Below are 27,906 nucleotides of genomic sequence, written 5' to 3' on the forward strand. Positions count from 1 at the left end.
TTCAAAGGCTCTCGTCAGTACAAGCCAAAGGCACTTTAATGTATTTTATGTTCCGGTATTTCCTCCACACTCTGTTTGAAACTTGTTTCTGGACCTATGGCACATTAGACAGCTTTCCAGCGATGTTTTGGGAATATTTCGACGCGGCTCGACGACTCGGAGATTCATCGGGCTGGACGAGCGAGGTAAAATGTTAGCACACAAGCTAATGCGGAGCTAGCTAACAGCTAACTTTCAGTTAAGTTCCAGCAAAGTAACGTCGGTGCTGTGATTTGTTCGCCTCGTCGACTGTTTACACGCATGTTAAATATGACAGATGGGTTTGAGCTTCACGTTGTGACTTCACACTGCGTGGGATGACTCAGAGTGTGTGTTGACGGTAACGAAACTACTGTAGTTCATCAACAAGTGGTCTTTTATTTTGCGGTGTGTGGGTGCCGGGGCTATCTCCCAATACGAACCAATCCCTCCAGTCCGAACATCCAATAGGCTAACCCGCGTTATGTGACTGATTAGACCTCGTTGCCGTTATCTCCACGCTCCGTGGGTAACGTTTGCTGTCAGTGTCAGGCGTTTACGTTACATAACGTTCATTGGTAATCTTTCTCGCTAGCCGCCGTTTGACGCTGTCCTATTTTTGCTCCGATATCAGCGGCTCTAACATGATAGTTTGGAACAGATTGTGTGGGGGGGTGTGTCTCCAAGCCAGCAGGTCTGGATGAGTCAGGGCAGATTTACTCGTCCTCATAAGAAGCTTACACACACACACACACACACACACACACACACACATTGAGTTGTTGACACATACTGACAGGAAGAGCACAAGTCACATTGAGTCTGCAACATGGACAAAATAGCAACAATACCGCATGAAAAACCAGCAACACATACCAGTTATTATTGGGATTAATGTCACAAAGCCGCATGTGTCAATTTAGTGATAATAACCTCTTGTGTGGCTTTTCAAGGCAATATGAGAAACCGCCAGAAGCTGAGCTGTCTATTGCGAGACGATTGTACACAAAACCTGCAAGGCAAGATTAAAGATTAAAGATGAAGACTTAGCATCAGAAAAATAGAAATCTTTCCAATGAAGAAGTGGGCCCAGAAGTGACATTTGTGCAAGTTAGGGCTGGACGAAATGGACAAAAAAAAAAAAAAAAAAAAATCTCTGTATTTTCTTTGAAATGGGCTACAATGCATGTTCATTTGCAAGTCAAAGCCACATTTGAGATGTCACAGGCACTTTTACAGAAACAAACTGTGATTAAAATAAAATGCAAAGACAGGGGGTTTTTCCTGTTTGGAAATATACAGCTGCACAATATGAAAATGTAAAGTTATATCAAATAAAAAGCAGGGCTGTACATTAACTTTTTGCACATAGCACTGGAGCTACTGGCTTGGCTTTTCAGAAAAATGCTGTTATATAACGCAACTTAACACAACATGGATATGAGCAGTATTGAATCTATATCTTGCTTGATAATACATTGATGTATCCCATAAACTTTGAAAATAAGCATGATCATGTAGGACAGAAGGGCTGATTTTTGCATAGCCAAGTATAGTGGAGTTGCTACACTCTCTAGTGTGTTCAGTAACTGGACCAAAACACAAGACACCTCATCAGAACATTTGCCATGTGGGAGGCAGCCCTTACCATTACTGACGTTGGATCGTGCTGGCCATAACAAGTCACATCAAGCTGCACTATAATAGTGAGCACCACAGTGCAATTCTAGGGTAAAAGCACTAGTGCACCTTTATACTAACATGTTATTTCCATGGCTTAGACAAGTTCAGTCAAAGTTCTCTCAAAGCCAGAAACCAGTGAAGGAAGTCTCAAGCTTGTGATGTCATGAAGTATAAAGTCTCCAGTGAATGGGAGACTGATTTTATAAAGTTTCTTTTTTTCACTGGACTACATTAAGATTAGTTCAGTTGCCTTGATTACTCATCGTAACAACACTTCATTCAAATTTGATAGAAACAAAATAAAACTCGCCAAACCCATCTTCAGTCTTCCGTCTTTCTACTGTTCCAACAATCACCAGCTCTAATTTGGTCAAAATTAACCCTCAGTTCACTGAGTTAGATGTGAAGTAGGGCTGGGCAATATGGCCTAAAAATAAGATCTCAGATTTTTTCTCACCAAACCTAATTTATGATTTTAATTATTATTTTTTCCCTTTTTGAACAAATTGCAAATGACAGGTTATGCCTCTATTTTAGCAATACATGAAAGGCAAACTATATTTCCCCTCTGCAAATAAAGTAAACTGCATTTACCTTTTGGGGTTTAAATGCAAGCTGCAAACTTGTCTTTAAAAGTGCACTATGTAGTTTCAGGGGAATTGGAGGCCTGGATCCGCTTATTGTGACGTTTTGTCGATGTAGTTAAGTGAAATGCAATCAGACATAAACACGGAGTGTTTTTTTCTGAAAATTAACCGGATGTTTTAATGTTGTGTTGCTGTCTCTATCTGCTGGTGCTCCACTCCCTAAGCTGTGACTCACTCATTCTTCAGACAGACTGTTGGATTGGCAAAATAAAAAGACAAAAATTGACTCCCAACAAAACAACTGCAGATGTACTCAGCAAATCGCTGATAGCCAGTATTTTTGTTTAATCGCTCAAAACTAATAGATGACAGTAGGGGTGGGGCATATATTGAATACACTCAAAAGTATTGCGGCTTGTTCCACTTGCAGTTTTTAAAATTGGTAAATCGCAGACATTAAGTATGAATTGTCACATCGTTTTTACAAGCCCCTGGCGTTTTGGTTTCTCCCTCTCTCCTGCAGCCCTCTTCCTCACACACACACGCGTAAAGCAGGACTTTTGCAGAGCTCCAGACCGTCAGTATTTAGTCACATTTTATGACCACGTTGCACCAGAGCGACTTGCAAATATTAATAATATATGAACTGGAGAGCTGTTAGTTTGTTGCCCGCTCTCTGAATCCTCACAGTTAGAGGCGCTGCAGTATCTGTTTAACTGTCTGCAAATGCTAAGATCCAACTGTCAACCAGAAGCTCCAAGTCCACAGCAAAAAAATCGACACTTGCGGCCTAGACGAGCCTGGTCCCTCAAAATAAAAGCACCATGGGTCTGGCTTTGATTTATTTAATTATAACTATACTAAATTATATGACAGTAGCGTTATCTTTATTGTAACGGCAGTTCATATAATACATTTTCATTTTAGTAGTTAACATTAGTTTAAAAGACATTTAAAAATTTCGAGAAATATATCTTGTATCGCGATATAGCCTTTATAAAATGGCAATATTATTTTAAAGCCATATCGCCCAGCCCGAGACAACAGTAATCTTAAATAAAACTTAAGGTTTGTTTTTCAACTTTCAAATGCATTCAGATACATTTAGCATACACCTGAAGCACATAGCTCACAAGCCTGTTACAGAGTCTGTTGCCAATAGTAGGCAGGAAAAAACCTATTAGGAGGCAACAATTTCCAGGTGTATTGAAGACAAAGATTGACACTTTTCTCTAGGAGACACTTAATAGTTGTGTAGTATTTGATGTTTGTAGAATATCCACCCTCGCTGTACACAGTTAAACCCACTGAGAGCTCATGTTCATTGTCACTCTCAGCATGAACCCTCCAATCTTTCATCTGTTGTTTATCAGCAGGAGGCCTTTCCTCTGGTGAAAAGAAACTGTCACTTCTCTCTGGACAGCATGTAATTATGTGAGCCTCCAGAGGTGCACCTAGCTGAGGCGACAGGCTTGAAGCATAATGCTGAGGTTTAGGTTGCCTTGTATGAAACACTCAAGCAGGATGCACCAGTTTCCCATGCTGGTGCTGGCCTGTTCCAGGTGCAGATTGGGTTGGGGTGCAAAAGACTGCAAGTCTGTTGAGGAAACAAAGTGCCAAATACCTGAAAGAATCAAACAGTGTAACACATAAGAGAGAGACCTGTCAGTCAAACCTGTTCTAAACCACACCCACACAGCCAAACTGAAAACACCTGAGTTAAGGTGAGCTGATTGTCATTCTACAACACAGGCTTGCATAACAAATGCAAGTAGTAGTTCCATTATTCAAATTTCTTTATACTACACAAGGAAAAAAACATTTTACCTTATGGCGGGTATGGAGGATGAGCTAAGGATGAGCTAAGGAGTCTATAACCTGAGGAAAGATCCTGCTCTGTGCCGATATTTGTATATGGCTTGCCAGTTGGCAGCATGGTGAGCAAGCTGTTGCTGGAGTAGGTGTTGTCTTTTAGTGTCCTTTGGGCTCTGTGCAGGCACCTGGATGGTTTTGATCACCCATTGCAGAGCCCTGCTCTCCCGGGCCACACATCATGCCAGTTTGTAATGTTTCCAGTCTGGAAACATTTTCTGAGTGCACTGGTGTCTATAACCTTTAACCTTACTCTTGCTGAAAAACGGGTGAAGATAGCAGCAAAGGCACTCAAAAATAACAAAGAAAATGCCAGATGGGCATTGTCTGAGCCTCATACAAGAAGTGATATACAAACATATTTTCACTTAATTATGTTTGTATCCACAATTGTTTTTGCAATGTTTTCTTATTTTTGCTCTTCTCTTAGGTAAGAGACAATTATATCAGTGGTCAACTGACAACATTTTTACAAAAAACTTTTGACAAAATCATTAAAAAAAACTTTAAATAAAATAAAAATATTTCACAGTGCACAACACAGAGCTGATTAGATCCCCTTCAGTATTTGTAATTTATTCAAACAAGTAACCACTGTCATGTTCACTTTCAGTGTTTGTAGTGAAATCTACATCCCGCTAAACACATGGATTTGTTTGCTCGTGGAGCTTGACCTCTCCAATATGGTGCCCGTGCAGACGCATCATGACGGCTGATGAGGTATCTACGTTTCTAATATCTATGAGCCGTACACTACTTGCAACAACTTGCGTATCACAACAAAAGTAAAATTGAGACAGATTTCCACACATGTATTTCAATTCCTGATTTCCGTTTATTAGCACATCAAAAAAAAATCAGACAAGTATTTTTCATTCCAATTTTTATTATTGAAACAAAAAACGAAGAATGGATACTTTTCCATTTTTTGTCTTCCTGTTTCTAAAAAGTAGTATTGTTTGGTTTTCTCATATCAAAATTAAAATCAGTTGGCTGTAGGGCTGGGGCGATGCGTCAACGTAATCAGTTACGTAAATGCGCCGATTTCCGTAACGTGCATCCACGCAAGGAGGAAGTAAGGCCGGTTTCACACAGCGCGCGTCAGGAGAGCAAGAGCAGGGCCGAGTGTGTCGTTTTTTATTTTGGCACTTATGTTATCAAATTTGACCATGCACACTGCTCGCCTGAGCAGTGCCTGTCAGGCGTGTCTCCACTGCGTGTCAGCTGCAGCACATCTAGAGAAACGAGGCTCACCGTTCTTTTATGCATGACATGCACCTTTGTCAGCAGAAATAGACTATTATTATATTGACTCTATACCACTTTTTACAGCCTTTTAAAAGTCTCTCCGTCACGAAGATGAAGAAATACAAAGATTTATTTATTTATTTTTGAATAAACTTTATTGAACAATGACATCAAACAGACAAAAAGACACATCATGAACATGATCATAGATATTCACATAGGCTTAACTCAGCATCAGAAGCAAGCAGACAAATAAAATGTCTACAACCTTAAATTATAGGAAATACAAGGATGTGTTTGACTCCAACTTCCTTGCTCCCCTTTCAAAACAAAAGCCCTGTTACAGTGTTTCTGTGGACAGAATCCCATCAGTTGCTGATCCAATGCATTTTATTTTGAAACATTTACATGACAGGGTAGTCAGCTGTGCAGGAGCTTATACAACTTAATAAATGAGTGGAATTTGTGCTTATAAATATGAAAATACAGCACTCATATCAGCAGGCAGCGACGCAGCAGTGACATTGCAAAAATGCACTTATTTTACTGTAAGATGTTTTGTTGGACTGCTAGATTTGAGGTGTATTACTGCAACAAAGACTAACTCTTTTGTTACTCCTAACAGTGACTTGAATTTTAAATTGTTTTATTTATTTTGCTGTTGTATTGCTAAATGTAGATTGCAATTCATTTCTTTTACTTGATTGGAACAAGCTCTTGCATTAATTTTATTTTGGAGACACTTAATATCAGACTGTAAACAGCTTACCAGTTAAGACTGGGCTATTTTTTTGTTGGGGAATAATGCCCTGCAGTGTATGTTCTGTCATGATTGAAGATGATTGAATAAAATATTGAAATATAAATGACAAGTTTTAAAACGTTATTTATGGTCAAATTTGTTGTTATATTAATCGAGTAATAAAAAACTAATAGTTAGATCAATAAAAACAAAAAAAAAAGATAGATTAATCATAATAATAATTCATAGATACATGAATGTTCTTTACCTTTCAAACAAAGGGCCATTTCATTTTCATGGCCATGGTGTTTTGTTGCTCTTTTAAAGCCAGATGTGAACAAGATGTTTGGCCTTGGCTTGGCCTAGTCAGTAGCTACGTCACTGTGATAAGTGCAAAACAATTATTCATGACAAGGTGTCATTTTCTAATTTCCCAATAACTGGCTTTACATAGATGATGTGACCTCATGCCTTAATGTGACAGCATTTCAGTATCATTGACCAAACGCGAACAGGTCCCCTCTTTACCATCCAAACAGCCTAAGTCATTGGAAAACTGAAAACCCTGAACCGTATATGGTGTTTGACTTTTTCCAGCTGCTCACTCTTGAATTAGTTCAGCAGAACATATGGCGGCATTATCATCCTGAAAAGTGGGAACCACATTAGGGAACAGCATTTGTACCAAACAGTGCACCTGGTCCTATAAAAGCCTCATATTCCTTGGCTGTTGAGTAGTCATTTATAGCAATTGCACCAGATGTTGGTACATACTTTTAAGGAATGCCACAGACTCTGTGGTTTCTTCAGCACTGTAACACGGTTCCCACATTATTCCTTAAAAAGTTATGAAATTTAAAGAAAAACTCTTCAAGCCCTGGAGTCAGTTAATAATCAACAGAATGTTTCAAAAAAAGTTTTAAATATACAATGTTTTGAATATTATTGAAAATGTGCTCATAAAAATCCCTTATTATGTATAACATTATGCAAAATATGCTCTTTGTACTACTTAACTATACTTTTTATATAAAATGTAGTGCTGCGTTGCGTGGCTACTTAATGTCACTGGTATCATGTGATCCACATAGATCAGACCAGCATCATGGCATTGCCAAGGCCATGACCCTTTTTGTGGTAAAGAAACATGCTGTCATTTTAAGAGAGAAACAGGAAGATGTTAAAAAAGTTGCTCTGTATTGGTACAACAAAGACTTTCACTGTAAGACTGGGCCATATGGCGTAAAAATAATATGACAAGGAGGTAATACCTGAAATATTGCAATACACAATATATATCATGATATTTTGAAATTTCCTCTAAATTACTGTGGACTACTAAAATACAAAAAATATTAAATGAATCACAGTTACAATACAGTTGAATAAAGTAGATGCTGTTATATATCAAAGTTAAATCAAGTTCCATTATAATAAAGTTCCATTATAATAAAGTTAAATAAAATAGCTGCTGTCATATATTAAAGTTAAATCAAGTACCCTTCAAATAAAGTTAAATCAAAGCTGTGCTTTTATTTTGAGGGAGCCAGCTCGTCTCATGCCCGGCGTGTCGTTGTTTTTGCTGTGAACTTGAAGCTTCCGGTTGAAAGTTAGACGTTAGGTGTTAGCACAAAGTTAGCCTGTAACCACTGGGCCTTTCAACATGATGATTTATTCACTACGAGCTGGAAACAAAGTAAGGGCTCTTCAGTTCTTATATTAATATTTGCAAGTCACACTGGTGTTCCGTGGTTGCAACTAAAAAGTTGTGGTTTGTAGCCCTGCCGATACAAAAACACACGCCTCACCTGCTCACACATCATCATCCAGGAGAAAGTGGTCTGGATGGGTGGAAGAGGTCAACGTCAAGAAATCTTTATTGTCCCCCAAGGGGCAAATTCTTGCATAGTCAGCAGCAGTACATTAAGTGCATACAATAAATAAAATAAAACAATACATTTAGAATCACATTGAAGAAGAGTATGTGTGATGTATCATTGTGTGTGTGTATGTGTGTATGTATGTGTGTGTGTGTGTGTGTGTGTGTGTGTGAGTGTCTGTCTGTGAGAAGGAGGAGCCATAGGAAAGTGTGAGAGACCAAACGCTGAAGCTAGTCTTCTGCCAGTGACTCAAAAAAAAATGACACGACAATATTTTCTGGCTTTGATATATCGCCTACTGCTATTCCACGCTGAGATCTGAGGCACAAAAGAAAAGGGAATATTCACTGTCAGTTTGGTGAATCACTAAGTGATGCTGGTGACAGTTACCTCTGATGGATACCTCTGAGTATGAGGCTGCTCTCACATTCATACAGTGCAGCAGCGTCAGACTGTTGTCTCAGTTAGTTAAAACTAGGTAGGCACAACATATTGAATTTTTGCCAATATGTTCTGACTCATTTTGGCCGATTGCCGGTGCTGATACTGATATATGCACATATGTTTTTCCGCCTAATTGCAGAGAACATAAAGCCTCTGCTGTTGTGGGACAAACATATTACTCTTACCCCACTGGTGGCAAATGCAAACATAAAATGCAACTTTTTGGAGGAGTTTTTTCTAATTGACGTGTTTCCATTAGGTGTATTTCATATTTCCATTTCAGTTTGCGTAATTTTAGGGTTAATGAAAGCCTGCCTATTGTTACGCTGTGAGCATCACTTCATGAAGCTGATGGTTTTTCTACTCTGTATTTTTTTTTCAGTGAGAGACATGGACAACTCTGTCACCCTGTGGCAGTTCCTTCTCCAGCTCCTGTTGGATTCCAGTAATGAGCAGCTGATCTGCTGGACCAATGAGGAAGGGGAGTTCAAACTGCTGCAGGCAGAGGAGGTGGCCCGTCTGTGGGGAGCCCGCAAGAACAAGCCCAACATGAACTATGACAAACTCAGCAGGGCTCTCAGATACTACTACGACAAGGTAAACAAATCAGAACTTCCTTCCTGCAGAAGACACAGTAGACTGAACATCACCGCTCTGTATTTTATCCCTAAACTCAGTGTTTTGGTGTTTAGTTTACAGAACACAGTAACTATGCTATCACCACAAGACCAGCATTGGGTAAACCAACAGCCAGCCGCTGCCTGCGCCCCACACATTGTGGTTCTCACAGTTCTAAGCCGTGTTATTCCCACAAGAAACCTGATTGGATGCACTCCCTAACTAACTCCCTCAAACATCTGACCAATTATAGACTTTTTAGTTTTTTTTGAACATCTGACAATGGCCTCTGTGTGCAGAACAATGTCAGAATGTCGGCACCCATGTTAACAAGTAAGAGCAGCCAAACAGCCTGCGTGAGCAGCGCTGGTCAGGCACGTCTCGGCTGCTTGTCAGCTGCAGCACATCTAGAAAAAAATTGTGTATGTATATATATATATATATATATGATCAATTTCAAAATACTCCTAAGTAATTGAAATACACATTTCAAATACAAGTAACAGAAATACGGTCAATCCCTGATCAGCCTTTGACTTGGCCCCATACAGGAAGTCAAGGTGGTCACTGTGTACCTGAGACTCCCAGATTGACTTTTAGGAAAAATAATTGCTTAAAAAAAACAAAAATCACCCACACTTATTTTTTATGTTGTTTTTACTTTTAGTTTGATCAAATGGTGTGGTATGAGATCAGATTTTAATTGTCAGTCATCATTATACCAATTCCATGATGTGGAAGTTGTTTTGAAGCAGCAGCCGGAGACTCGGAGGGGACTGTTTCCTCCAGAATACACCAGCAAACAGCAAAACACGAGTTAATTACATCTCTGAATGCTTCAAGTCCGCTGCTCAGTGACATGTCGAACAGAGGGAGAGAGCTGTCTGTCTCCCACTCTGCTTGTGGTTTGGCAGCAGCGCAGTCTGCCCCTGTGGGCGTTCTGGGCAGGGCTGCTCTGGTATGTTTGGCTGCAGCATTAGTGGCTGCTGGGTTGGTACAGACAGGAAGGACAGAGCTGTCCCATGTACAGGGCTTTTTTTTTGGTCTCACTCTTCTATTTTTTACCCCTAGTGCCTCTTTAGTAAATGCATACTGCGTCTTGTTCATACCCTCGCTGTATGTTTTCTGCCTAGATGATAATGATGTACCTTTTAACTTTGTTATTTATATTGACCCTTTGAAACCTAATTGGTGTGATTTCTTCCAAAAAGGTGGAAAAAGGCAATGATCACCTTGGTAAGAAATGTTCCACAAATTGCAAGAAATTGGTGTTTGTTTTTTTTTAAAAGTCAAGGAAAATGTCAAGGGAAAAAAAAGGAAAAAACGTTGAGGAAAAAGTCATGAATATTATAATTAATTATTTAAACTTATGTTACAGATGGATTGTAATTTTTTTTTAGCACTTTTCCTAAATCTTGTCTGCCTTTGATGTTTATTTGTTTGGTTGGTGTTTCACTTTTTGGTGGGCGGGGTTGTTTTACTAATTTTTCTGTAATTTTCTTGTTCTTTTTTTCTTTATTGGCATGTTTTGCATCATTTCTTCATTCATTGAGCATTACCTTCTTCCCATGTTTTTGAAAGAAAACAAGCCAAATTACTTAGGTTTCAAAGGGTTAACTAAAATGTCTTGCTCTGAAATTGCTTCAGTGTGACTTTTTAAAAATCTGTTTATTTATTTATTTATTTATTTATTGTTTTAGAAATTTTCAGGTAATTTTCTTGAATTTTTTAGTTATTTCTTGCTATTTTTTGCATAATTTCTTCTTTCGTTGAGCATTGCTTTTTCCATGTTTTTGAAAGAAAACAAGCCAAATTGCTCAGGTTTCAAAGGGTTAACTATCATGACCTGTTCTGCAATTGTTCCATTGTTCCTATGTGTCTTACAGAACATCATAAAGAAGGTGAACGGTCAGAAGTTTGTCTATCGCTTTGTGTCCTATCCTGACATCCTGAAAGGAGATGTTGCTACCCGAACGCAGGGCGGGGATGTGGCTGCTGGGGGCGTCCCTCAACTGTCAAAGAGGGGAGATGGCACTGGACAGGAGGGTGAGTCAGGTGACCGCAGTGGCACGGCAGCTGTGGGCTCCAGCACCAAGCCGTCGAACCGCAACGACTACATCCACTCTGGCCTGTACACCTCCTTTACCCTCAACTCACTGCAAAATGGACGCCAGCTCTTCAAGTCCATCAAAATAGAGAACCCAGCAGAGAAGATGGCTGACAAGAGAGCTGTCACTGCCACACCGCAGAGCCAGGAGCCGCTACCACAGCCGCTGCAGCAAACTGCTTTGCCGTCCGTCATCAAGTTTGGAAACACCCCTCCAAAGCCAGCTCCGTCGGCGTCTGTTGAAGTTGTCATAGAGCCGGACCTGATGCCCAACCACTTGAATCCTCTGCAAGCTCCAACCCTGAGGGCAGAGGACATTCACTCCTCCCTGCCATCCCAGTCTGTATACCCATTTGAAAACATCCGCCCATCTGAGCCGACGTTCAGCCTACCCGACCTGATCTCGGCCAGCCCGTCCCCAAGCCTAGTGCCTGACTCCTCCCAGGAGCTGGTGATTGACAGCGACATCGAGTCTGGATCCTCTCAGCCCACAGACGCTCAGGCACCAGAACCCACAGACGCACAGGAGAAGGTTAGTATACACACACGGATCTCACACCATGGGAGTTAAATAACTGATGAAATACCACACTTGAAAGCTTCTTCCTGTAATCTCTGGGTCCTTATAAACGTAAAGTTTTGGTTATGTATTTGACATATTCTGTTTTTTGTCCTTGCTCCATGTGTTGGGCAATGTCTCGTATTTCTGTGCATTAAGCAATATTACACGCGAGGGTGTGCTTTACTTCAGTTATGCTTATGGACCTCAGTGCAAGCGCCTCTGTCCTTGCTGCATCACTGTGGTGGGATTGTTCCCAACAAAATAAAAGATAGATTCAGAATGTATTCATACAGAGTAACTTAGTAATGATTCCTAACACTTGGAAAGCATTTCAGCACCTCTAGTTCCCTCATGTCAAAGGGAGTGTGTTTTTTGATTGTGCTTTTGGTTAGAGCCCTGAAAAAAGGTGTGGAGAGACCTTCACGTTTTGTTCTACGACATAAAATACATCAGAAAATACCCCACTGTGAACTTTAAAACTTTTGTGTCTTTAAAGGGCGGTTTCTAACAAGTGGCTAAATGAGACGACAAAACGTCATCACACCGAACTGCTCTGAGCACAGTTTCATAGTCTCGTAGTGTTGGCAATGCTGCTGTAGTGTAGTTTTGTTTACAGCCTAACTTAAGCTTTTTACTGCTGGTGATTGCACTGAGGCTTCAAAAATCCTGAAAGTGGTGTTCATTAGTGAAAATTATCTTGCTGAACAAAACTTGTAGGTATCGTAAACATTTGTTCCCACAGAGCTTATTTTCTGCAATGATTGAAAGTGAAAAGAATTCCATCAGTTTTTTGATGAGGGAACCAGGGCTATGCTAACTTCCAGTTTGGTATTCAGAAAAATGTAATCCCCTTTGGAAATTCATGTTTAAAAAAGCACTTTTTCCTGGTGGGGGGATCTGACTAATAACTGGAAAATAATCAGTCACACTCCTGTGTAGTGAAACCTAGTTTGAGCTAACGTTAATGCTTTGTAGATTATTGTGGGATTTCCCAAAATGAAATGAATATCACACACAGAAAAACAAGACCAAGTCTTGCAGTAACTAAGAAATCTGCCTGAATTTTTTTTTCCATGGACAGATTAAGCTACTACGTTTGCAAACTTCACATATAGGTTATTATTAAGATATCAACATGTCATTGACTCACTGCCACAGCTGGTGTGTACAAATATTTCCAATTAAAGTTCACTCCAGAGTTTTGTGAAGTCCAAAAGTCAAAATTCATTGGAGAAGATAGATGGAACCATTTCTAAAATCCCCAACATGTTTTATTTAATGAAATTTTCGGCTTCAGTTTATGTTTGTTTACATTAAGTTTTTCAAAAGCTATTCTCACTGCGGTCACAAACCTTTTTCTCTCCGGCTTGCTGCACAAAAGGGAGGCACACACATGTTAACAGAGGCAGTCTAGCAGCAATATAACAGAACCATAAATTATATTCATTAAAGACAGTTTCTTTTGTTATAATTACAAAAATAAAACTTTTTAAAACCCTTTTGTATCAGTATTGTAGCCTCTTGTTTTTTGATTTAGCTCTGAAAGTTACAGTATTGCCAAGGAAATAGTGTAGTAATATTTCAGTGATGAGGAAGGTGTCCTGTCATGCTAAATTTGGTCACGTTCTAAATGCCTAGTTGACCAATCAGATTGCCTGGTCGGGTCTTCTTGAATCAGAATCTGATGACAGTGGTGGGCTGGTTTGCTTATGCTGTCAATCACATCTGATCAAAATACACCAACACAGTCCGAACGAAGCAGAATGGCTCCGTTTTTCAGTGTTAAACTCGAAATTTATCAATAAATATCCTCTAAGTTCGTATGCATGAATGTGGATTTGATTTTTTTTCTTTTTTTTCAAAACTTTAAACCTGCAACAACAGAATTTAAGCCACTAAGAAGCAGCACAAACAAGCTTTAAAGAAATATCAGCTGTCAGCTGTTATGGTGAACATGTTAGCAAACGCCTGTAACACATCCATAGACACGGAGCAACATTAGCAGTCATTTAACCTTAACCTTTAGTTAACCTTTTATCTCTGTTTTGGTCTCCTTAGAGGAATATCTGTCTCTGTAGCTGCTAAATGCTCCACTATATTCATCTGCTGGGTTTTAACTGTGTCTGTCTGCTGTTTGGTGTTGGGCAGGTAGTAAACAGTGGGTTTCTAGGTCATGTTCACTATAAACATTTGCCTGCTGTGACCAGAAACAATGCTATGAGAGCTGTGACAGTCATGGACTGGAAAACATAAACAATAACCTGAAAGATGCTGAAGCATTTTAGAGCAGAGGGAACAGAGTCATGTGATGAATCTCTGTGGATGTGTCACTATGACTGGACCCTGTGATTTATTTTATTATAAATATCAGTTGTTTTATAAATGATAGCTCAGTATACAGTGTGTGATTCATTTGTAACCATACAGCACCACATCCTAAACTGCTAACACAGCAGGAAATAATTGAGTTGAATTCAACAGGCTTTTAATTTCACTTTGATTGACAAACAAAACCGGTTAGTGGCTTCACTTCAGTTCTGCTATAACAACAGTGTTGGTGTATTTTCTTCATCACATTAGACCATGACACTGCCAGTGGGCAATTATTGCAGTTTAAATCAGAATGCATTTCTGTTTTTTACTGATTCTGCGAACATATTAAATGCGCAACGTTTACCTAAAGCACACACACACACCTCTTGTACTGGCCCAGACATTTTAAGTGAGAAAACAACTGTTGAAACTGAAAAAAATGATATTAATGAAAGAAATTGTCCTCTGTGTGTTGTCCACCAGATGGACAGTGGCATGGGTTTGTCAGGAGACGAGACCAGTTTGGTGGACGCTGAGACCAGTTCATCGTCACTGAGCAGCTGCACCACGGTCAGCACTCTGAGCTCAGGAAAGACACGCAAGCCACCGAAAATCCTGCAGATCAGCCCGCCAGCTCTGCTGGTCACCACCTCTGACTTCTCCCCCATGAACCTGTGCAGCCCCTCTCTACCCACTGCCTCTCTCACACCAGCCATGCTGCAGGTAAGAGTGTGTGGAGTCATCCCCATTAATACTGAAATACATTTCACTGAGTTCAAATCAACTCAGCAAAACATTTCTATAACATCACAGACAATATGAATCAGAAGGTACAAACAGACTTTAAATACTCAGTGATGGAAATGATAAATCATAGCTTTAGATAGGTATCAGTAGTTTATCAATCAATCAATCAGAATGTATTTGCATAGCACTTTTCATCCAAGCAAAACTGTACCACAAAGTGCTTCGTACAATAAAGCCAGAAGTTACACAAATGCACACTCACATACACACAAAGACACAAGCACACGGATAAAAAGCAAGACCGTTACTTAAAGTGCTTAAGTAACACATTAAAACCAAGAACTGAAGAAACGCTGCCATAAGTGAGGAAACACCAAAGGCAGGCCAAAACCTATAAGTAAAAATATTTTTAAAAAATAAAAAATAAAATTATTATTATTATTATTATTATTATTATTATTATTATTATTGTTATTATTATTATTATAGTAATAATAATAATAGTAATAAAAAAAAAATAATCAATAAATAAGATAAAATAAAATACTGAAGATGTTGGATAAAAGGTCAATGAAAGGATAAGAGCGCAAAGTATAGAAATAGATAACACCATCTATTAAAACATAATAAAATGTATTAATAAATAGTCAATAAATAAATAAATAGATAAAGTTCAATTAAATGCCAGACTTATAACATGACGTGTGCAAAAACTACAGATATACAAAGGGATAGAGAATAGAAACATACAGCTGTGAAACTATAGTGAAACAAGAAAATTAGTAACATAAGTAACAAGACTCTTTCAAGTGTGAGATTAATATTAGCCAAAAAAATTTTAAGCTAGCACTATAATGGATGCATAATATGCAATAACACTGGTGATTGTGTGGGGTGGCAGCACTCTGCCGATGTCAAATCTTTGCAAACACCATGAAGTGATGATGATGAAATGAAACATGATGTTTGACAGATGTTGCCAGTTTTATGTGAAAACTGATCAGCCCACTGCAGTTTTGGGTTTATTATTTTTTACTGGGCACTCATTAACTCTCAGTTATAGTTTTATTTTTAAACTGAGGAGCAGAAATGTCACATGTTCTTATTTGCTATCCATACTGTGAAAATGCTGACTGTATTTAATAACGCCTACAAAGTTGTTTCCATACTTTTTTTTAGCTCTTTTTAAAAAATCTGGTCATTATTTCTACCCCTTCAATTAATCTTTGTTCTGTGTGATTATATTCTCTTTTATCTGAATATAAATATAACTTCTTGCTGCTTTAATAACAAGGGATGTTCTGATTCAATCTCAAAGACTGACATTGGGACTGTTGCAAGGCATTTTTAACTGATCTGGATCGGCTATGTTGAGCTTTGTCCGATCCGTTCTGTAGGTCAGATGTCACACAGGTGTGTTTACTTGCTTCATACACAACAACACAAAGACTGCAGCCGTAATCACTCTCCAACTCTCCAACTCTCTGTCTTTGCTCCTCTCTGCCTGTCAAGAGATGCCATACACCATAATCAACAGCAAAGCATAGACTTTTCAGACTTTTTATTTATGTTATTTACAGAAGTTATAAGCACTCAATTCTTTTTAGCTCAGTGGAAGCCGTGCATCAAGTTGTTTTCAACTAGGTATGTTGTTTTGATATTATTCAAAAAGTCACTAACTAGACATTTACTATATTGGTTGTTTGGAGTTTCCATCATAAACGTAGACACAGTTTAGTTCTGAGTCTGACTGTTGAAGTGAAAATGTAATTTAGATCGGCTTTCTACCATTTATAGACATAAATGTTAAAAACAAAAAACAAGGCTAGAGAAAAAGGCAATGTATTTTTAATAGTTATGATGAGTTTGCCTTGCTATTCTTTGTCAAACTGGACAGAATAGGAATTGACATTTTACAGAGAACCTTCAGATTTAACTGACAGTGAGCAGCAGGTGGCAGCAGTGCAGCAGTAATCTGTGAGGCCTCTTTGAGCTTGTTTTTGTGGTGTTTGATTGTTCCCATAGATGATGTTTGCAGACAACATGTCAGATGTCTTACAGATCTGCTTCAGACAATGTAGTTTTTATTCTGTCCCTCCCCAGTGGGTCAGGTCAGGTCTGATCATGAGATCCAGACTGCCAGTCTGCCCACATCTGCATGAGTTTGTCTCTACTGTCAGTCATCATCAGTAAAGGTATACTCCGAGGGATTGTTTATAACTTTGTTAACACACTCGCCAAAAAAAGTGAAAGTAAAAACCCCAGATTCATGCTTGTTTGATATATTTGTGGGTATTTGTTTCCATTGGGTTGTCTCTTGGATGCCAGCTGCATATGATCTGGCATCTGGTCGATACCTTTTAATAAAGCCCCATCCTCACCTTAGCACTGTGGTGGTACACGCCCCTAAAAACATCCCAACACAGACAATAATAAGAAAAAAAAAGAAATTCAGGCAGAGGGCAGATCTCTGCCAATCACGAATTGCCTGAGGCATATGGATTAAAACAGCTGATAGCTTGTAAACAGCCCTTTAATTTGAAATTTGACCCCACAGTTCATTCTCAAAATTAAAAGACTAACTATCCAGTGTCTCTTCTGTTGTCAGAGGTCCGTTTAATTGTAGACCCAGTTAAAAGTGATAGTAAAAAATAACAAACCCAGGGATGATGAGCAACAGGTCCCATACATTAGAGCCCAAACATTCAGACCAACCCCAGCCTAACGTACAGCAGCAGTTATGGGCCGAGCCCAATTTAAAAACCCAAAAACCTCCTTGCATCCCTTTCAAAAAAAAAGCTATCTGTCTGTGGACAGAATACCATCAGTTGCTGATACAATGCATTATTTTGAAACATTTACAGGATGGGGTTGTCAGTTGTGCAGGAGCTTGCATAACTTCATAAATGAGTGGAATATGGGCATACAAATATGAAAAATACTGCACTTATATCAGCAGGCAGCAGTATGCCTTAAGGCCCAGTTAAGGCTGGACTATTCTGATGCAGAAATAATGTACTAGTTAGAATTCATCTCCATTAGAGAAATGTTAGTGTTATTGAAATTGCACTAATTTTACTGTAAGATGTTTTGTTGGACTGGTAGATTTGAGGTTTGTTACTGTAACAAAGAGTAACTGTTTTGTTACTCCTCCTGAAAGTGACTTGTATTTTACATTGTTTTATTTATTTTGCTGTTGTATTGCTAAATGTAGATTGCACTACATTCCTTTTACTTGAGTGGAACAAGCTCTAGCATCAATTAATTGCATTAATTTTATTCTGGAGACTTTATATCAGACTGTAAAACACAGATTACCAGTTAAGACTGGGCTATTTTTTGTTGGGGAAAAATGCTCTGCAGTGTTTTAAAATGTCATTTTCGGTAAATTTGTTGTTACATTAATCGATTATTAAAAAAATAATAGTTAGATCAATAAAAAAATAATCAATAGATTAATCGATTAATCGAAAAAATAAGCGATAGATTAATCGATAAAAAAATAATCATTAGGTGCAGCCCTAATTTTTTATATTAAAACATGTATTATAAGCTAAGGGCTGGCGTGTTTCCTTGCACCACTTCTTCTCTTCCTTCAGTTAGTCTGTCATCTCTTGCATGATAGTTCAGCAGAACAGGCAGGCCCCAGGCGCGCGGATGTGTGCACATGCACAGTTTAGCTGAAAATAGATGGGAATAGACCAGCACTTATATAGGGCCTTTCCAGTCATCTGACCACTAAAAAGCATTTTAATACTATGAGTCACATGCAGAGAGCCACCTGCAACTCAGGTTTTAGACATTCACACAGTGGCTTGGGGTTGAGTATCTTGCCCAGGGATACTATGACATGCAGAATGGAGGAGGCGGGGAGCTTAGTTATGTTAGGCCAGGCATGTCCATAGTCTGGGGGCCAATTGTGGCCCTCAAACAAACTTTAAATTGCCCATGGCTTGACATTCAAAATATGCTATATATGGCCAGCAACATTATTGTTTAACCAAGCAGTATTATTTAGCTTTTTTTGCTTCTCCTCACAATGGCAGGACTTTCATACAGTTTGTAGACATGCATGAAGAAGGAGGTATGCTGGCAGAACTGATGTGGTTTTATAAATAGACAGTAAACAAACTGAAAGTGGACCTAACAGACATTTCCTGCTAGGTAGCAGACATGGCCACAGCAAAGAAGCATTAAGTCAACCCTGAGGACTTCTGCTTACAGGAGTGGGGGAAAGTTAAATACTTTTTCACGTAACAATGAAGCAGTTGTGTTTGTCTCATTTGCATGCGATTTTTCTTTTCAATAACCCATTTGATGCAAGAGGCAGCTGACAATTAGGTATGTTTCACAATATCCAATCTGGCTCCCATTTGAAAATGTTTGCACACCCCTGTAGAGGACAATACCATAGATGTAGTAAATATCACAGTGTGGCATTAAGCAATATAGGTGAATAAGCACAAGTAGTTAGCATTTTACATATTTTCATACGAAGTGAAGCCCATAAGGAAACATCCATTCAGAAGAAAAGTTACAGTGTCGGCATTTAACTGGATAGACTCTGGAAACGAAGCCAAACAAGCCTTTATCTCCTGCAGGTGGTGAAGATACAACACAAGCTGGCCAACTTTACCAGGCTGGCTTTGTAATGTATCTTTGTAAATGCAACACAGATAAAGAAAAAGAAGAGATGACTGGCTCATACAAAGTCATTTAACTCACTGTGCCGCTCAAAGGTTACAGCAAGCAGCTGCTGACAACGTTGAAGGTGGAATGTTTCCTTACATGTTACTCATTGCATAAGTTGATGTCATGAATCAATCAACACATCTTAAATATCAATATAACAACTTTGAACATTATTATCTCCTTTGCATGAAATATCCTTAAGTCATGATTGAATCTTCAGTTGCTTAAAAAGGACTGGATTAAATATGCCATTTCCTCACTTGGAGAAAGGAAGCGGTGGAGCGTTGTTGCGGTGCGCTCTGGCAGCACTACACCTCTGGCCATTTATCATAGATTTGGGAAGGTGACACCCCCATTCCTTAAACTCTGTTTGTTATTTTGTTCTCCTATGGTTAAACTATGGTTAAACACCAACAGACCTATGTAAATTGCTGAATAAATTGCAGATATGAGCAGCAATTTGAGGTTCTGGAATCAGGCTAGGTTTTTCTTTTTCTTTGTGTTTTTCCTACATCGGCTAAATCGCATCGGCATTGGACATGATAAATTACATTTCTGGTGGGACAAGCTATAGTGCCTCTCACTGACATTGTTTTTGCTGCTACTAGGTGAGTAAATGTAGAATACTTGTATGTAGATTGCGTGCATTAATTACACCAAAAAGTAAAGTAGTTTTTAAGCAGGTAGGAGATCAGATTTTATCAGCCTTTGCCTTCAGCTGGAGGGGTGTTTGTACTCTTCTTTGGGTTGACCTTTAAATTCAGTTTCAAGTGTAGGATCAAAGCTCAAAATGTGCCAGTTTTTTGTGTTATCTTTTTAAAGTCTTAACCCAGAGAAAAATATCTTACATACCACCTAGGAACATTATTTGGTGAAGGTACACTTCCTGTGTTACCAGTTACTGTGTAAATACAGTATATCTGTGAAAATCTAAAATGAGCCATTGTCTACTATGCTGTTGGTCTCCGATACAGTAACACTGTCTTGTGTCTGTCTTGTTTGTCTCCATCCTCAGACTCCCACTCTGTTGCTGACTCCCAGTCCTCTGCTGTCTAACATCCACTTCTGGAGCACGCTCAGTCCAGTCGCCCCCCTCAGTCCAGCCACACGACGCCAGGGAGCCCACCTGTTCCAGGTTAGTACTGTACATTACAGCAGTGGTTGTCAGCTGGTCTCAGCTCAGTACCCACATGTCCCCATCAATAGATTATTTCACATGCAAAATAACCATTTCAGGTTTTTCCACACATTCATTTGGTGGCGGGCCACCACAACTAACTCATCTGCAGTCACAAATACATTTTCTAGCACTATTTCAATAATTATAACGTGCCATTATTCATTGCACAGCAGAGCGCACTGTTGTCACAGATGGAGCAGCAGAACACCAGGCGCACTTAGCGCACTTAACTTAAAATAAGCGGTTGATTTAGCTAGGTCTAAGGGATTGCATTCACTCACTCTGCACTCTGCTTCTCCTCTCATCCATCAGTCTGATTGGCTGTGAACAGACCAAATGAATGATTATCCACATAGCGACTCAAACTGCTGCTGAGGGATAAAAATAATGAGTGTCATATGTGCTGCAGACCTGCAAAAATGTCTGAATATAGGAAGGCAGCACAGAATGATTAAAAAAGAATCATATGCACACAAGATAAAATTTAAAAAAAAATAATTGGGAATCCAAATAAGGTGGACGTTCTTGAAGTAAAGTAAATGGAAACTAAGTTCATAATCTCTCACACAACTTGTGTAGTATAGGCCAAGTCTCATGTATCCAGTTGTATGCTGAGTACTGGACAAGTACATGACTTTTCATCAAAACATTATGCTATAACACCTGCGCGAGCATGCATATGTGTGTGAGCTCAAAGTTAATAACCCAGTTCAAACGCACATGAGTGCTCGGGCAGCTGCTCATCCTTGCAAGAACCTGTTGGTACTTACATGTTTTAAATTGTAAATGTTTAAGGTAAAGTGCTAAAACATTTACAATTGACCATGCACCTGGATAAATGAAACTTGGATTATATTGCAGGAGTTGTGTGAGAGTTTGTAAAAGAATATTATACAGTTTTGCATTTGTCAATTATGGTCCCTGTTTACTTCTATTCATGAAGAATGTTCATCTTTTTTGGATTCTCTGCTCGCTGTGGAGGAATGTGAGAAAACCATTAGAGCTGAGAAATTGTTATACAAATGATAATTTTGCAGATGAAGGATTCCTTGAAGTCACAACCCACTTTTCTAAAATTCAAACCAAGCAAATTTATTTTTCAGAAACACTATGTACAGTCATCACAACCTTCTTTAAACATCAAATATACACATAAGGTATGTTGAGATCAGAGCAACACTCATGAGCACCAACACACACTGACAGATTGGCAGTACATAAACACAAAATGTGTACACACATGAGCAAACACAAGCGCACAGACACCTCCCCCACACCTTGTCCTTTTGCCTATGAACAACAACGTAAACTTAACCTATAACCTCATACAATGTTGGTACTAGCCTGCTCCATATTTTTACTCATGTCAACTGTGTCAGCCACAGCTGTGGCCGGAGGCATTATGTTTCCGGGTTGTCTGAACATACATCTTCCCAGCCAGTTATTGTGAATGCGATATCTCAACATCGGCTTCTGGGAATTTCTCAAAATTTCACACAAACATCCACTTGGACTTGAGGATAAGCTGATTAGAGCTGGTGGTCATAGGTCAAAGGTCAAGGTCACTGTGACCTTGTTTGTGTCATTTTTGTAAACACATTATTATTATCATGAACACAATGAGGGCATTTCTTCATATTTGGCACAAATGCTCACTTTGACTCAAGGATGAGTTAATGGGATTTTGGTGGTCAAAGGTCAAGGTCACAGTAACCTTGCATTCCTCTCTCTCTTTGCAAGTGATGTCAAAAACACCTTGAGGGAATTCCTTCAAATTTAGCACAAATGATTAGGTCAACTCAAGGATGAACTTATTAGATGCTGTCAAGGTCACATTGACCTTGCATTCGTCTTTTTCTGATGTCTAGAGATGGCTTGGAGAGTGTCCTCAAATTTGGCACAAATGTCCACAAAGGACTTAAGAATTAACTGATTTGAAGGTGGTCAAAGGTCAAGGTCATGGTGACTTCATAGAACATATTGTTGGCCATAACTCAAGACTCCATACACTCAACTTTCAAACAAATGACTATTAAAATATGATTTAATGATGATGTTCTGACATTTTGTATCCAAGAGGTCAAAGGTTAACTATAACATCATGTTCTGCAAAAACACTTTTCCGGCCATTACTCAACATCATAGATGAGGAACAGAAGGGGAGACATTTGGTCAGATACTGAAGTGGTGACACTAATCTTGGGTGTAATGGATGTAATCGATAGGTGCATTTTGGATGGCATACAACCATGCAGTGGTATTTAAAAAAAAAATTACCTTACACTCTGCGACCCATTCAGAATGAGTCTGTGACCCACCAGCTGAGAAAGCCTTCATTAGTATACCGTCTTTCTGCTTTCATCTAGTATCAGTTCTTTTCTCTCTGACTGTCTCCATGTCTTTATTTGTCCAAAGCGTCCTAACACATTCTCCTCTGTTTCAGTTCCCGTCGGTCCTTACCCCTCAGTTCCAGATCCCCGTACACAGTATGGATGGGACCAACACACCAGGCCCCATCTCCCCAGACCCTCAGAAGACATAGGATTAACCCCCCCCTTATAAAGCACATTAGGACACCTCCCCCCTCCTGTTGCATCTCCTGCTCCCACACCCAGGACAATGCTGTGGGAGCTTAGTTGTTGCCATTCCTCATCACTCTGGTGCTTTACGGTTCACTGCCACACAATCACAATACAGTCAGCTGTGTGGAGGGAGGGTGCGGACAGATGCTGGCAGTCCAGGTTTGATGGATGACTTGTTTCAGAACATTTACACTCTGAGGATGCTATCCAGCATTCATACACACTGATGCCATCCTTCCTTATGCACTTATGGATTCATTTGGTCTGGCTTCTTGGGATTCTCAGTCACAACAGTTCAAAGGAGGGAGGAATCTCCATGGCAACAGTTGATGCATGTGGACCCTCAGCAGCGACAATCCTCTTCATTCTTGGAGACTCAGACAGGTGGAATTGCAAATATCTGAATCTTTCCTTTTAAAGAACTTCCCTCTGATCATGTGTGCGTGTGTGTTTCTCCAAAACACACACGCACACATGATCTGTTCTGGGTTACTAACCTGTTTCCTCCCGCTGGCAGTGCTTCTGTTTTTGTTGTGCTCTGTCCTTAACTTTAGCTCTTGCTGAAGGGTAGTGCTTTAACCTGATAATGTGCATGTTTACCTGCAGCTCTTTATCTTGTACCCAGCTCTCAGCCTTGCCTCACCTGCCTGAGTATGGACCTGCTGCTCTCTACAGCCATATCCCACAGGATGTTTACCTTCACTTTCTATCATGACATGTGGCCATAATCTGAGCTGAACCTTTTATCATGCCTCTGTGTAAATGCTCTGATATGTGTGTGTGTGTGTGTGTGTGTGTGTGTGTGTGTGTGTGTGTGTACACAGTAGAATAAGCCTGAGAGCCAGTGTGACCTGGTCTGCTGCCAGCAGTAAGCTTTCAGGTGGGAATGAACGAAAGAGAAGCCATAATCTTTTCTGTGCATCGACTCTGCAAGCAGCAGCACAGAAATCCAGCATTTCTTACTGCTCTGGTGTTGCCTTTTTGAATGAACTCTGCACTGTTAAAGGCAGCCATCATGTTAGAAAATACCATTTAATTTTTTTTCAAACAAAAGGTGAAGAATGATACAATTTCAAGGAATACTTTAACGTTTTTGGGAAATACACCTGTTCATTTTCGTGCTGAGAGTAAGATGAGAAGATCGCTGCCACTCTCATGTCTTCTCAGTGGATATGTAGCTGGATGCTAACCAGCAGCTGATTAGCTTAGCTTAGATTAAACGGAAACAGCTAGCCTGGCTCTGTCCTAAGTTTCTTCTTCCACATTCCCACCAAAATAAGCATGTGCAAGATTTTTAAACATGGGTAAACCTACAAAATATGAGTGAGTGGCTGCATTCCCACTGCCACTGAATTCACCTCTGGAGAGCGAGTCGGCCTTTCTGTCAGCTGGCGTGTGTGTGTGTGTGTGTTGTTTTATGTATAGTGCGTCAGTGTAACATCAGGGACAGGCATGAACAGAGGTCTGCAAAAACTTTTTAGTGCTATCTCTAACTTGTTCAGTCTCTCTTTCAAACTCGGTGCAGACTAATTTGGAATAATGTTTCAGAACTGCTTCGGAGGACACAGATAGTAATTAGTCATGGCGCGTTATTGCATCCCGACAGATAAGGAGCTGAAATTAGCGCGTTCACCCAGGCGTTGCGCTCCCATCAAAGCCGATGGGAGCTGGAGGTGATAAAAACCCTGCAGTGTCTGCAGTCGTTTGACCCAGGTGTGAATGCCCATTGTACGCATTCCCATTACTTTAAAAAAACAGATGTTAGCTGGGTTTTTGTGCAGTGGGATTGAGGCTTAAGAAATGCTTGCCAGCCTCTTTAGTTCATCAATTAACCCTCCGATACCTGAACAAATTGGCTGGATTTTTTTCAAAAACATGGGAAGAGGGCGATGAGCAACTAATTAGTAAAAAGTTACAAGAAAATCACTTGAAAATTGCTGCTCTCTCTGTTTCCTCAGTGCTGGCTACGTATTTACCAAACAGACATGAGAGTGATAGCAGTTTCGTCATATAACTTTAGGCAAGTATTTCCCAACCGTGCAACTACTCCTTAAAGTACACTGAGGACTACAGCCAAGCAGAATAGTTCCTGATTAAGCAGAATCACAGCAGATGTTGAAGCCTTGTTGATTGTCTACAGATCAGCTCTGATGTGTTTGTTGTAAATGATTGGCCTCTGATGAATGTTGCTTGCAGCGTCAGCACAGGTATTTGACCTCAGACTGAACCTCTAAATCTTAGAGGCTTGACTCTGAACAGTCAAGCCTGAACACTTTGCCAAGCCTTAGCCATGTCAAACACATCACCCTGCGGGTCCTGAGGACTGTAGAAACCCTCCCCTGACTCCCCCTCCTCTTCTCCTCCAGACCATCAGCCATGAAAGGTTTACACTTGTTTTGTAAATGACTTTGAAGCCATAAGTCTGAGAGACAGACTCCAGAGGTAGAGCGGCATTTCTGTGCCAGTAAATGTGGAAAATCGCACTTGTTTACATGAAACTTGGTTAGAACACACTCTTTCTAACCCAGGGATGGACGACCAGCAAATCATGTAGGTCTCATTTTGACTCAACTAACAGATATTTGCCCCCCTCAGCCTGCAGTCATACGGTGCCTTACCACAGCCAAGCCCAAGTTTAGCTCCCACATGTGGACGGAGTTGTAAAGTTAGCAAAGAACTTACAGAACATGACAGCGTTCCTGTTTGAATGAATGCCATATCTTTGCATAGACCAAACCAGAGCTGCAGAAGTTCAGAGTGGAACTTCACAGAGGTGTGTGTTCGTTTGTGTGTATGTGTGTGTGTGTGTGTGTGTGTGTGTGTGTGTGTGTGTGTGTGTGCGCATGCGCACATGCGTGTGTGCATGGGCACAGCAGCTCATGTGCTGTGCCACAGCTTGTAGGACCTTACATGTGCATAAATGTACATACAGTAAGCACCATGGGTTAACCCTTTGAAACCCAAGCAGACTTGTTTGATTTCCTTCAAAAACATGGGAAGAAGGCAATGAGCAACAAAAGAACGAATTACTCAAAAATGACTCATATTGAAGTCTGTCAATTAGCAAGAAAACAATTATCTAAAAGTTTGTAACAATAATAATAATAAATTAAAAGGGAAATTATTCGGAAAAAGTCCTCAAAATTATAATAATTATTTAACATAATTAATTATAAGCTAAAAATATACCTTTTCTTGCTTTTTTTCTTTTCCCCTAACTTTTTTTCAACAAAAACAAATCTAATTCTTTGCAATTTGTGGAACATTTCTTACCAAGTTGCTCACTGCCTCTTTTATGTTTTTTAAAGAAACTACACAAATTTGCTTGGGATTCAAAAGTGTAAATACTTCTGAAAAATGTCTGAACGCAACACATGAAAAGCGATGTTGCCTCAGGTTTTAATGAATTAATATGCAGAGCATGTAAATCTAATCAGGCCATGTTTTAGAGCTGGCAGCCATGTCTCTTTTCCAACCTGCTTCTAAATGTTTGTGATAACAAATTTACTCAGAAAGTATATAAATATATATATAAAACCTGTTCCTTATTTTTGTGTAATCATTAATTTTCCTGTAACACCAATAGAATTTTAAGATTAATTTCTATTTTTGTAAGGATAGATAGTTAGATGTGAGCTATCTTGGGTTCTCTGATTTTGTGTTCTCTCTGTGCATGTGTTTTTTTTTCTGTTGTTTTTCCTCTCGTGGATTTGGGAGGTGGCTGCCCCATGGTGCCATTGGCTATTTTTGAGAATCAAAGCCTTATGGGGAGAAATCTGAATCTATGTTTTATATGTAAAGTGTTTTTGATAGTGTTGATATTGTACATGCAGATGTTGTGATGAAACGTTTGCACTTCACACTTCGGGGTTCCTGCAGTATTGGATTCTGTCGCTTTTCTATGACTCAGATTTTCCTTTTTTGATGAAATGTTGTTGACGTTTGCTTACAGAGAAATGTATATTTTCCCAAAGGGAGGATAAATTATGCACTTGTTATTTTATACAGTGAATCTGATCTTTTACAATATATATCACAGGATTTACAGTGATTTGTTATTAGGCACTACCATACAACATTAATTTATTTGGATTGAAAGTTAAGTCCAGTACAATTGGTAAATTATACTGCATTTTTGCAGTAAATTTGAGGAAAAACTATTAAATAGATGGATAATATTCCCAAAGCCCATTTAAAACTTTCCTCCATTAAGTCTTAGAGGACTCTTTGTTTGCATGTTTCTTCATTTGTATCTTCTGATGATGTTCTCCCTGAAACGTACCTTTAAATGTAAATTCTCCTTTGAAAAAGAAATAACACACACAGTTCTTGCTTTGTTCTGTCCTGTTTTCTATTGTTTGATGCTTTTTCAAATGTTTACAAGCTGCTTGTCTTAAGTGGCGTATTGATATTTCAGAGGTGTAGAGGAAGTGTTTATAATGGAAGAGAAGGTGAGACCAATAATAAAAGATCTCTAACGAATCATGTCTCTGGATGCTGCCATGACAAAATATGTTATTGTCTGATGTCTGATGGTACAAGTCATATTTTAATAGTATGTGCTGCAGATGTTTTTCCATTCCATTCCAAATTTATGTATAGAGCACATTTAAAAACAACAACCAAAGAGT

The 27,906-nt window shown here is 39.3% G+C and overlaps 1 protein-coding gene across 1 annotated transcript; it reads left to right on the forward strand.

Moving 5' to 3' along the window:
* On the forward strand, positions 1 to 27,757 carry elk4 (ETS transcription factor ELK4). Its single transcript, XM_042498290.1, has 6 exons — positions 1 to 185; positions 8,857 to 9,071; positions 10,979 to 11,731; positions 14,558 to 14,797; positions 20,529 to 20,648; positions 23,137 to 27,757. The coding sequence occupies exons 2-6, from the start codon at positions 8,865 to 8,867 to the stop codon at positions 23,233 to 23,235; spliced, it is 1,419 nt and encodes a 472-aa protein (XP_042354224.1). The 5' UTR covers positions 1 to 185; positions 8,857 to 8,864; the 3' UTR covers positions 23,236 to 27,757.
* Positions 27,758 to 27,906: the final 149 nt, after the last annotated feature.

Source organism: Plectropomus leopardus, chromosome 2 (assembly GCF_008729295.1).
Source record: "Plectropomus leopardus isolate mb chromosome 2, YSFRI_Pleo_2.0, whole genome shotgun sequence".
NCBI classification, from domain to species: domain Eukaryota; kingdom Metazoa; phylum Chordata; class Actinopteri; order Perciformes; family Serranidae; genus Plectropomus; species Plectropomus leopardus.

What these genes read in the sequence shown, in the direction of transcription:
- elk4 (XM_042498290.1), top strand. Translation starts at nt 8,865, where the DNA reads ATGGACAACTCTGTCACCCTGTGGCAGTTCCTTCTCCAGCTCCTGTTG. An exon ending in TCAGATACTACTACGACAAG is followed by an intron (nt 9,072 to 10,978) that starts GTAAACAAATCA and finishes TGTGTCTTACAG; the next exon opens with AACATCATAAAGAAGGTGAA. An exon ending in TCACACCAGCCATGCTGCAG is followed by an intron (nt 14,798 to 20,528) that starts GTAAGAGTGTGT and finishes CTCCATCCTCAG; the next exon opens with ACTCCCACTCTGTTGCTGAC.